Source organism: Ambystoma mexicanum, chromosome 10 (genome assembly GCF_040938575.1).
Source record: "Ambystoma mexicanum isolate Mex_15411 chromosome 10, UKY_AmexF1_1, whole genome shotgun sequence".
NCBI lineage: Eukaryota > Metazoa > Chordata > Amphibia > Caudata > Ambystomatidae > Ambystoma > Ambystoma mexicanum.
In genome coordinates this window covers 1,491,071,686-1,491,084,382 of record NC_090932.1, presented here as the reverse complement: position 1 = coordinate 1,491,084,382, position 12,697 = coordinate 1,491,071,686, and the positions used below count along the sequence as shown (strand labels likewise).

At 42.9% G+C, this 12,697-nt stretch overlaps 1 protein-coding gene across 16 annotated transcripts in view; it reads left to right on the top strand.

Moving 5' to 3' along the window:
* The window catches only part of CLIP1 (CAP-Gly domain containing linker protein 1), a 1,286,645-nt gene that overhangs the window by 253,755 nt on the left and 1,020,193 nt on the right, over positions 1-12,697 (top strand). For all 16 annotated transcript variants that reach the window (XM_069619609.1, XM_069619610.1, XM_069619607.1 and 13 more), the window contains exon 3: positions 11,168-11,733. In XM_069619609.1, the coding sequence (XP_069475710.1) occupies positions 11,168-11,733 (566 nt within the window). The remainder of the gene's footprint in view (positions 1-11,167; positions 11,734-12,697) is intronic.

Below are 12,697 nucleotides of genomic sequence, written 5' to 3'. Positions count from 1 at the left end.
CAGGGCACAAATTAGGATTGCCAATCACAAAACAGACCATTTCAAGATGAATCATTTTGACCATTTTAGAATGCTACAAATTGGCATGAAAAGAACCCCCTCAACATCTTAGGGCTCATTCAACTAGGGGTATCGCAGCCTCTTCGGCTCTCCAAATAGGGGTCCCAATTAAAGATATATGTGCGGCTGCCACATTGTTGTCCGCACATACTTTTACCAGAATTTACAGCCTAGATTCCTCCTCTAGCCAGGAGACAAGATTTGGGAAAGCTGTGTTGCATTCTGTACATCTTTAAAGGGAAATATTTCATCTTTACTCCCACCTCCTTTTCATACTACTGTATGGGAGTCTATCAAAGATAAGGAATACGTCATAGGACACAATCCCTTGGAAGAACAAGTTACTTACCAAACTGGTAACGTTCTTTCGATGGGATGTTCCTCCGACGTATTCCTTATCGCCACTCCCATCCATCCCCGCAGTAAAACTTCCCTTGTAGTTGCAGCTTACGCTCCTTCAAGGTTACTAACCAATGAATGCAGAGCAAATCTGAACTTCAAAACGGAACTGAGCAACGGACGCTGCGCAAGTCTATTTATACTCATGATGACGTCGGCGCCGATACGGAGGCTGTCGAGGGACACCGACTCGAGGGACGTCGACGCGCAGCACCCTCTACTGAAAAAAATGTCTGAGGCCAGCAAGCTGGAATGAATGATATCAAACATAAGGAATACGTCGGAGGAACATCCCATCGAAAGAACGTTACCAGTTTGGTAACTAACTTGTTCATCTCAATAAGGTCCAGCTCCCCCAAAATATCCAGGACAAGAATGTTTTTGAAATCCAACAAGGAAGGGGGGAGCAACTTATCTAGTGAAGCGGCAGAGGACCATGTTGAAGTCTACACTGAAAAAGGACCTTCTCCCTTGACAAAAAAGGCAAGAGACCGAAGCAAAGAGAGTAGGACATCATATTGTCATTCGGATCATATTGTCATTCGGGAGGTATACCGACACCAGAGTCATAAGGTGGCCGAAGAGTAGTCCTTTCAGCAGGAGGGTCCGACCATTGTGATGTCTCTGCACTCCCGATTTTATGAAAAGTGTGTTGCAAGAGATAAGGATCTCGGTGACTCTCTTTTTTTCTGGAATATGAGACTGTGAGAAACCAGAGGATGTCTCATGTACTGATTCCCGGGGAGCTGTCATCCAGTTGGCCAGAACACAGCCATCACTTTGAGCAAGGCGAGAAGGGCAATTGAAGCAAAGAAGACCAGCACAACGGAACGGCAGGCGACCCGGCCATGGAAGCAGAGCACACGGGACTAGGAGGCGAAATGAAAGGCTGTGGTCCTACCAGCTGCGGGCTAGAGGTTGTTGCAGAATCACAAAGAGGCAACTCCCTGCTACTGCACAAGGTCACCGCGGTACCTCCTTCATGTGCGGTGTGAGGACTTCAAAGAAGGCGGGCCGCGCTAGACCAAAAGCCTTCACTAAACGGAAGATCTTGATAAACTGTATCTGCCATTGCCGGTGAGTGAAATGGGAGACCGGCTTGTGTTGATTAAAGAAAAGGACATTAACGTTTGAAGTGCTTGTTGGGTTGTTGAGAAACCGCGAGCGAAAGCACATTGTAGCAAGAATGAAGAATGCCGAGATTGTGCACCTAAGAGAAGCCGTGAAAGAAATCTGAAACGCTTGAGTGTAACAGAGAGTTGAGGGGAATAGTCAAAGTGGTCATACGAGTGTAAGGTCAAGGGTACAAGCCCCCCTCGTACAGTCGAAAGTCTTTGACAAAAGGTAAAACTAAGTATAAAGCTAACCTAAGGAATTATTAGCCTTGTGGTGCTAACCAAAATGTGGGTGCTCTGAGCTGGAAGAAGAGCCCTGAATAGGTCTTGTACGTAGTTCTTCAGCTCAGAGTCCTTAATCTGTATAGGGATGCCAGAAATATGATTTCTTTGCAACCTATTTTCAGCATCCTCCTGTCACACCTGCTGTGAGGCCTGTATTTCCAGTGATCCCTGTTGTTGAATAGCCAAAGATCGTATCTCATCTCAGGCATAGTGTTTTGTATGTCTTCATTGAGACAGCTGCTACCTTTTGGGTGATTTCAGAAACTGAGCCCTTAATCTCCTATTTGTTTTTGGCTAGCATCTCGAGCAGTTTCATCTTTGTAGCGTGGGCCGTCTGTTCTGTACCCTCTGATGGTGTCTCAGGCTAGCGCATTGTCTCCGAATTGTGCATCAGGGCTAACGCATCCCCTAATTTGCTGGGATTCACGGCCTTGGCTCCATTTCGACTGTTGGGGGACACTCTGGCAGTGGTACAGGGTGGGCAACAATAGCTAGGATAGAGAAAAACCACCAGATAGTGTTCTTTGTGTTTTCTGCGTCAGCCTGGCGAACAGAAAGTCCATTGTGCGGATGGAACTGTGATCGCTTTAACCCAAAGTAGGCCCACCTCTTAAGAATCGAGTGCATGTTTGTACGCAAAGCAAGTTATTGTACAAATGGCCAGCAGGAACTAGATGACGCTGTGGAGTCCAACTAACCCAAGTCTCTTCCAACACAAGTTTACACATTTTATACAGTTTGCAACAGTTGGAACACTCTCACATATTTTATTACAAATAATCCCCCCTACACGATTGGTCAAACCTAATGCAAAATAAATCCAATCTCCTTTAATTTCCACACTCTCATTGGAACATATCTTTGCATCAGCTCATTTTTACAGCACAACCCCTTTTGGGATCTTTCCGTGGTAGGTCATGACTTCGTCCCATGGTTACACATTGACACAACAAACATAATTCATTACAAGTCCAAACTGGCCGGGGCCTCTAACCTCGAACGTGATGCACACAGCACTTCAACGATATGAGGAGGGGGAGTTATAAACAAGTTCCCTTTGAACTGGTGATGCATATCTTATCTGCCCAGACTTGCTGGCGTCCTTATTTCACACTAATCTATACGACTACGAATTCAACATGCATGGCCTCTGGGCACATCCTGAGAAACTGATTGAAACCCATAAACCATTTGTTAATTATTTATTACTCGGTCCCAAACTAACACTACTAGATGGCCAGACTTCCCTGAATAATAAATAACAGACTCCCATGTACTTAAAAAGATTGCGTATCCTCACCACAATAGAACCAAGTCATAAAAACCCAAGCCTACCTGTAACTGACCATCTGATATTATTGCAGTTGCCCGCTGCCCTTCCTCAGCCTTCAACCTTGCTAAACCAGTTTCCCAGTCACAAAGAAATCATCTCGCCAATCCAGGCTACGGGGCCTGCACAATCGCTAGATATGGGAGGGCTTTCAGCATACAGATTTGTTTTCACCATATACCCCAACTGGCCCAAACACATGTCCCTAAAGACGCCCATGTATGCATGTCTGAATGTATGGTCAAGACTACCGCACCCTCTCACCTTGATTTCTCAATTGCAAATCTCCTATTTCATGTGTGCATATGAAGCTCCTTGCTGCCTAACTGTAGGCGCTACGTGGCACACCACACCTATTCATTGCGTTTAAACTGCATCAGCATATTTTACATTATCTTGCTGTGCGCGTATGAATTTAAAATGTATCAACTTAAACGCAAAGTTACACTTATCCCTTCCTTATTAACTACACCAAATACATGCTAAACTGCAACATCGCTTCAACATTTCCATCACCCCGGTCACCAATATGGTGCACTCAACTGAAACCCCTCTTTCTCATTACGACCTTTATCGACCACCCCAACACCATACACCGGTGCATCAAGAAGAGGACCTCCTTTATTTCTCTTACGGAGGGACTTCTAGTATCTAGAAACCGGCCTGACTGGAATCCAGTACGCCTTGAAGGTTCCACCACGGGAATCCTCAAGCCACCCGTTGGTATGGGGGAAGGCTGACGGCGTACCCGAGGGTGCCTGAATTCTGTAGCATGGGCATGCGTGGGATCCCGGACAACTGAAGAGTGGATCTCTGTTCCCCCGTTGCACATTCACTGGTTGGTCCAGGGGCTGCGTGGCATGGAAGGATTCCGCTCACAGGCTGGGGACGACAGGGTGCTGTGGGGTGTGGCATAGGAGGGTCAGATTGGCACTTTAGTCCCTGCTCTCCTTCGGGCACCCAAGTCAGGTCACACCCCGGCGGAACCGGGATGCAGGATCCAGATGGGCTAATTTTAGTGAGCAAAAAGGACCAGTGCAATGCTTACTTGGAGAAAGAAAACACACCAAGGGAGCCTTTTGTGACAAACTACTTGCCTACATGCTAATAAGAAAGGCATAATGTCGACGGTTATAGTCCAGGTTCCAGATAAGATTCGGAACTGGGAGTGTTGACTCGCTGTTTTTGAATTTGGGGAGTAAACATTATTTTCAGGGAGTAAAAAGTAATTCCAATTAAAGATCTTTTTTAGGTGAGTAAATATATATTTTAACACCAAAACGTCTTTTTGGAATCTGTGCCTTGCCCTTGGTAATTCATGCAAAACAAGATATTTTGCTAGCTTAAATTCCTTTTCAGATCAGTTAGTTCATATTAGAGCGCCTTCCTGGTGGCACTGCAGTGCTGGTATCACAGACCCAAATCATTCTGCAAGCTGTATGGGTGGAAGCTACTATGTATGAAATTTCCATTTTGTGACGAGAGCATTCCTACTCCCTCCTTTTTGTTTGTATTTTCCTATATTTATGGAATTTAATTGGCTGATAAAAATGCTTACCTGTGGGGCTTGTCATGTTAATATATGTAAGGAAGGCATGGTATTAACAGTAAGACAGACACAAGTGATCACAGTTCAAGGGTCTTTATTGAAATTTTGCAGGGGTGTGATCAACGCATATCTAAACCTAAATCTAAAGATGGGAGCAAGCTACAACCATCAAATAATAATGATGCAGTCCAAGTGTAGTCTTGTCAAAATAAAAGGGGCTATACTAAAAAAAAAAAAAGAAAAACTATTGCCAATCCCAACCGCTAAATACAAACAGTGTGGGGTGAAGTTCATGAAAAAGAAAGAAGTGCTCACAAAATGATAAGTCGGGATAATTGGGCCGTTGGCCTCCTTTCCCTAGGGGGCAAGCCGATTCACTCAAGCAAAGCGCACACTCTAGCTTCTGCAGCACGAGGATACAGTTCAATATTCACTGTTTTCTTTACTACTTGTAAGTCTCTAGACTCAAAAGGGCTTGCTGTGCAAAAACAATATGTTAACGTTGTTTACCTTTCAAATGTATTCAAAGTTGGGTGTTCACCTCGGATCCCCTCTGCTGGGCTCAGATCCCTATCTTTCAGTCAATTAGTCTTCCTAAGCCCGACTCAGACCAATTGTGATTTACCTTAAACTATCAAAGACTTTCGAATGTGCACAGGGTTTAGCTTGACCAGTTGCATGACCACTTTGATTTCGTTATTCCCTTTTCTCACACTCTGCATCAGTTGGATACCTGACAGAGACTTTAGAATAAGCGTCCACATGGCGCCGGACCACTCTTTGTATGGCATCTTTTGTTGGCCTCCCAAAGTTCAAAATGTAAAGTTCAATTACTCCTTTGGTTCCAATTATATTTGCGTCACTCTTTGCAAATGCCTCACACGCTGTTCTCTTTGTACAATGTTGCTGCATGCAACCTTGGTTCAAAACACAAGCTGATTTGATATCAGTCTCTTCAACTCAACGGCTGTGCTGACTTTTCTGACGCTGCTTTGCTGTAGGAGCCAAGGACAGTACTACGACGCCAATCACTCCTCCCCGCCTTCGTTATCAACGCGGGAGAGCCCCGGATACCTCTGACACACTGTGCAGGTTGGCTCAGCCTTAGTTCCTGGTCTTCGGTTTCTTACTTTCCAAGGCTCACGAAAATAACGGTCTTTAGAGGTCACAAGTACTTCCCTCCTTGCAACTCTCTCATCCCGCCGTCTTTCTCCTTGTAATAAACTGCCCTCTTGGAACTGCTGTTTCTTCGTGTGGTTTGCCTCGCTCAGAGTGTGCTTTTGTGCTTCGCCTTTTATCCATGTGGGGACGCATGATGGAAGTCAGGTGTGTAATAATCCGTAATTGCCCGTCCTTGCCTGTCCATGGTTTTGGGACATGTCAGGTATACAGCTCTGGTATTAGTCCGTTGTCGCTCACAGTGAACTGTCCAACTAGAAAGTGTTTGTTGGAAAAGGGGGTGCTGGTTGAATTCCTAGGTATCCTACCTGGTAGGATGGGAAAAGGTGTTATTGGGAAGGGGATACCGCGTCTCACCCTCCGGTGTCCCACTTCCACTTCCCGAGGACCCGTCATCCAGGTGATCTGCCCGCACTGGTCCAACTCCAGGAACTGGATCCAAAAGCGATGGCTGTGTCCTGCCCACATGGATGACAGATCCCCGTGGTCTAGCGGGTGAGACACCTTCAGGTTTCTCACACATACCAGTGTTTCATTTCGAAATTACATATGGTACAGTCAACATGCAGGAAATGTAAAGGGGACTTGAAATTACATTAAGTCCTTTTTAGACACTACATCTAAAATACTGAAAATAAAATACCTAAAAGAAACCTACCTACATGGACAGGGATTCTGAAGATTGCCTTGCCTGCTTCTGTGCACAGCAATTTAAACATCGAGCGTTGTGTGGTTAGGATTATTAAACCGGCCGTAAGAGAATCGGGCAGACGTAGTTCTCAGATTTCCTTTAATTGCTACACTGCTTTCCAGTCCGGATTCAAGTTGATCTATTGTTTCAGTTTCCAGAAGAACGCATTACTGCGGTACTTTTGACCTGGTATTTAACTTAATGTTTGGATATGATGGAGGCACAATTCAATGACATTTGCCAAATCTTTGCGGAAGAAGAGTGCGAAGTAACTACACGTTGTCCTTCCTGAACCTATGTCACGAGGTGTGCAGTAATGTTTTGCTAAATTACTCGAGTCCTTCCTCAGCATGGATTTAAATGTAGGTTTCATCGGAGCCACTCAACACCTATGTCCCAGCTTCCCCTCTTTTAGATTTGTGGAGTATCCTTCCACTACTCGAACAGAGCAAGTATTTTTTGCTTGTTTTGGAGTCATTTTGAGACTTGGTCATGTGGGGAGGTTAGACTTGATCCTGCACAGCTTGTGGGGGTTGGCATTTGTGAATTTCTCTTTGGGCACTTTGGCACTTCCTGAGATTGGGAGCTCTCTGCTCACCCATGTTTCTGGGTTCATGCCCAGGAGAAATTTTACATGCTTAAATTAGAGTTCTTCTATGATTTTCTTTAAAATAATGAATATATTTAGTGCACCATCTGATAAGATGGCATTCCCATAGCACTTTGAGATCCTCCCCTTCTATTGAGCTGATGCATACATTCTTTAGGCAACAAAATTGAGCAAAAACCTTCTCTCCACTTTCTCAGTTGCTGTCTGCTGTTTCAGGCTCACTTATCAGATATATGTTAGGGATCGGTGCCTCCTGTAGGATATCCTAGTGCAGGTGGTTACACTGCATTTTCTGACAGTGACCCTGTATCTCCCTCACAGTGATGATGCATCAAGATGGCCCTGACATGGCAAGTCTGCAGGCTTTTGCTGTAGGCGAGGAAGAGAGGGCACTATAGTGGTGTGAGGGCTGGCATGGAGTGGATGCTGTAAAGAACACCCTATGAGTGACAGAGATCCCAACCTGCTAGTGGTGACCAGAGAATGAGGGCCAGTGTGGCAGCGGCAGGTACAGAAGATAGCAGTACCCAAAGTGCAAGGCGGGAAGCAGCTTGTCATCTCGGCAGTATCCCATCTCTTAATCGTGAGGGCTGGATCAAGCTGTAAACAGCCATGGTACAGGGATTTAAAGGGTGTACTTGGATGCCCCCCACCCCGATCTCTGTAATCTGCTATTAGTTGTAATAAGAAGGAACAGAATACGTTTGAAGCCCACATGCGTGCATGATATCCATGCTATACCAGTATATCTGCTTGCTTATCGGCTGCTCACTCTTCTTGAAGTTTTCTTTACAGTCTGGAACCAAACATTGACATGCTAGCTCAGTCTACTGCTTTGTTATTCAGATATTCTGGCTGCGTTTTGTTTCCCTCTTGGGTGTAGAGTTCTTACTTATTGGAAACCGTTCACTTTTGCACAAGGTATATGAACAGGCTTATATGGTACTGTCTACTTGGAGAGGACAGTGTTGTTAAAGGGTCAAAGTGTTGGGCCTAGAAGATTGGGGCATAAGATAACAAAATCTTGCTTGAGAAGGAGGCTATTATGTTTGAATAAGCAGTTCCAAAGAGCATGACTTCTTTTTGATAAAGGTAGAGTATAGGATTTCCATAATGGTGACTGCTCCGTCGGTGTTAAATAGTTGTCTGCTGTAAGGCTGCAGAAGTAGCAGCGGGACATAAAGGTGGCATGCTTGTGGGAACAAACTTTAATTTAACAGAAAATAAGGAAGAACCCTACCTGTCCCTAAAACTTGGAGGAGTTTCCCTGCTTCAAACAAAACTAAGGGCAGCGTCACAATGTCTGTCAAAAACAAATAGTCCACTGTCATATGTCCCAAATCTATTTTCATCCCCTACCATTCAAAAGAAAACTGTAAAGTAGACTACACCCTGATTGCAAAAGGGGGGCTCCCTCCTTCGGGATTATTCTTAGGCAATTTGTGAGTGATGGGGGAAATATTCTTCTTCCCCTGCCCATCACTAGGCTTTTTGTATTGTTCCACTCAGATGAGGAGGGGGTGCCACTTCCGCAGACCTTTCTCAGGCAATTTGCTTATATTTCCAAACAAGATTGGGAAAGTGTCTACCTTCCCCAAGCTTTTTCTAGGCTTTCTATCAATAGTATCAGTATTGTCTGGATTTCTTCAAAAGGATATATCTTTCTTCCTCTGGTCTTATCGTACCATGTGCCAAAGATCTTTCTCTTCCCCTGGTCGTCTCTTGACTTTGGTTGAAGCGTTCTCTTTTCATTTGTTCTTCTTCTGTCCTTTTGCCAAAGGGCACCTTTCTACCCCCCCTTCTTTGTCTTCTCTTCCCATTATGTGGGTCCAAGTCTGCCTTCTCGGCTCTGTAATGTCTCTTACTTGAGCCCGGATTTATATTTCTTTCTATAGTGTAAATGAAAATACTTTAAGTGTGCATCCTGAATAGTGACAGATTTTATCTTTTTAGGTTAGACTTCCGACTTCGTACAGCACCCATTATCATTATCAACCCATAATGATGCACCAATGTTTGTGCTTCTTATGGCTCCCTTATGAGCCTACTGTTTTTGCTTATTGGACCTCCTTGTGCTGGTGTGGACCCCCACCGTTTATCCCCATTAAAGTAACAATTCAAGGGGATCTTTAGTTTAAGCAGAATTCCCTAGTATTCCATAGTTGGTCTTCTATCGTCCAACTTAACCATATGCTTTCTGAAATCATAACCTATGGTCATTTAGGTTGGTATGTATAGAACCTAGAAATGCATAAAGTGTCCAAAATATAATTAATTAAATGCAAGTACAATAGCAAATGTTACTAGGGCTTAACAAAAAGTGAATACCCGCTTCTCTGTATTTTTGGCAGTATAGGTTTCTCATTTGTTTGTTTCTATCTGGCTGGTTCCCATATCCAGGTGGAGACTTGTCTGTCCCAAACATTCTTTAAGACATAATTATGGCATTCTATATATTCTCCCACTAGGACGCCCTGTCATTTTTAGGAATACAAACATCAGTTTATCTGTGTTTGCCCATCACACCTTTGACCCCATGCCATACAGTGACATCGAAGGCTGCATAGCTCATTGCAATGATATGCATTAGTGTATGTGGACTATTGGCTCTCTCAGATGAGCCCTTTTTAGTTTTCCATAAAGAGAATGTGGCTTGTTAGACCTTAACCATAAACCATGATTTTAGTTTGGGGATAATTAAACTTGGTGTGCTGAAAAAGACCATCCTTAATCTGTTCACGAGGGGAGGGTCCTGGTCCATGGGTCTGGATTGGACAAAGACAATTTCATCCTTCCAAAAGCTTTGTCATTAATCATAGCCTCAACCTTGGTAGACATGCTTTCTAATTCCTTCATTGATTATTAGTCCCATCTTCTATTAAGTTGTATTCTGTCTGCTGGATTCTTCCTCTATACTGTGAACATTCTTATGCGGTCAGAGCCTAGGTAGCCCCTTTGGCTTGCCAGTGCTTCATTGTTGATATTTGTACAGTAACCATTTTAGCTACTCTGCATGGTCCCTGTTAAGAGGTCTGCACTACAGCAGATGGTCCTCTGCCAAACCGTTCTCAGTAACATTTTGGGTGAGCATCTGAAACAGCTTGACTAGCTGCATGCCCTTAATATACTGACAATCTTGGAAGAAAACATGCTGAGAGACATAGGTGTATATACAAGTCCACACCATTTCAGATTGTATGCCTAGCTTGACAAAACCAAGACCACACAGCTATTCATCTACAAAATGGTATGAATAAGAGAAGAGGTTGGTATGAAGCTTGTAGACATGATATGGCGGAGGGTTGAGGTCTGGGTGCAGGGGGTTCTTGTATATATCCAGCTCCCCCAATGCAGCAGATGTCTGCCTACCAGGAGCCTTTTCTACTAATCTGCAGAAATGGCAATGTTTGGGTTCTAATTAGGGGCAGAATGAGTTCCAGATTGTATGACAGTATACTACTGTTTGGTGAATTTGTTTGGAAAATAATAAAACTGTGTTGTAACTTTTTGGGTGAATTTAGGAATGTGTGTGAAGATTTAAGCTTGCTGCCATTGATGAACATTTTCACCTTCATATTCATAGCCGTGCCATCAAAAAGTGCAATTCCCTTACTTATTTTGTTATGTAACGAGATCCTTTTGTAATACAGAAAGACTTTTTAACTGTGGTATTCATTGGGTGTCAATACAACCAAATACATGATTTTCCTTGAAAGCAAATTTTTATTTTCTTTAATGCCCTTTTTAAAAATTAAAATGATTTTGGGAATGTGAATTGGAAAAATATAAGGCAATGAAAATAGAAAATGCACTTCTTGGCTGCAAACGTTGATTTTGAAAATGTTTCTCTTGCTTATGGTTTAAAATGTAGGAATTGTATCAGCAAAAATGTTCTGGATATATTTTCTTGATCATAATCAGGTTATTTATGTATTAATTTATTCTATAGCTCCATTAACAAAGGCTGCATCAAGCGAACGAACAGCAAGCACACCATCTTCGGACACCCAGGAAGAGTTTGTGGATGATTTCAGAGTTGGGGAGCGTGTGTGGGTCAATGGCACTAAACCTGGATTTATTCAGTTTCTTGGCGAGGCTCAATTTGCTCCAGGGCAATGGGCAGGCATTGTGTTGGATGAACCAATTGGCAAGAACGATGGTTCAGTCGCTGGAGTGCGTTATTTCCAGTGTGAATCCTCACGAGGTATATTCACACGGCCTTCAAAGTTATCCCGTAAGCAATTGACGGATGAAGAAGCCAATGGTTTCCAGACCGCTCCTGCATCTAGAGCCACATCACCAACATCAATGTCATCTGTTAGTATGGTTTCTTCACCTGCTTCAACGTCGCTTAATGCAACTACTCCCCTTAAGTCACCTGCAACTAAGGACCCAATTACACCTGCTCAAATTGGCAATCTTACAAGAACTGCAAGTGAGTCAATCTCTAACCTCTCAGAAGCTGGATCCGTAAAAAAGGGTGAACGGGAACTCAAAATGGGAGATCGCGTTCTGGTAAGTCATAAATTATTTTATTTCAAGCACATTTTTAATACAATAAATAGTCTCTCAAGTTTAGTATTTTGTCCACTTGTTTCATTGAATAAAACTTCTGAAACCTTTATTATTTATGAGCATTGTAGTTCATATATTTATTTTTGCTGTTTGGTAAAGTCACACTTCTGTTTCAGATACATTCAATGTATACAGTATAGATAATGACCACACTTAAAATCCTAGTATAATTCTTTTCTTTAGTTAAATAACATCTGCGTTTAATATGATCTGCAGTTAACAAAAGGGAACCCCTCCTATTATGATCTGGGGATGAAACCAAATATAACAAGAAAGATCCTAACAAGAACAAACTTTCTTCGCAAACCCTTTGCCAATAATTTCCCCATGAAACACTAAATGTCTATCATTAAAAGCAGCCTTTTGACATGCTCCATTTGTGTAAACCTGTGTATTCCTTTTAGGCAACAGACGAGCATCTCTCAATATAGATGTACATATTCATCTATTGCATTTTTGGTTATTTATTTTCATAAATACTCAATGGTACTCAAAGTTATGAATGAATGTCACTAGTGCAAGAACCATTGAGTCTTTAAGAAAAGAAATAACCAAAAATGCAATAAATAGATGCATATGTACATCTATATTGAGAGATGCCTGTCTCTTGCTTAAAAGGAATAAATGTATTACACAGAGCATGTCAAGAGGCTGCTTGAAATAATAGGCATTTATTGTTTCATGATGCAATTATTACCAATACGTTTGCGGAAATGTTTGTTCTTGTTAGGAGGTTTCTTGTGATATTTAATATGATCTGCGCCTGTCAAATGTCACCCCATGAAGTTGTCAGGACTTAAGTAATATGTGTTCGAGAGGATTGGGTCCTCCAACGTATTCCATATCTATGACAGTAATCACCACAGCTGTGCTGCTTCGGAAAATCTTTCGGCGTCCTTCGTCG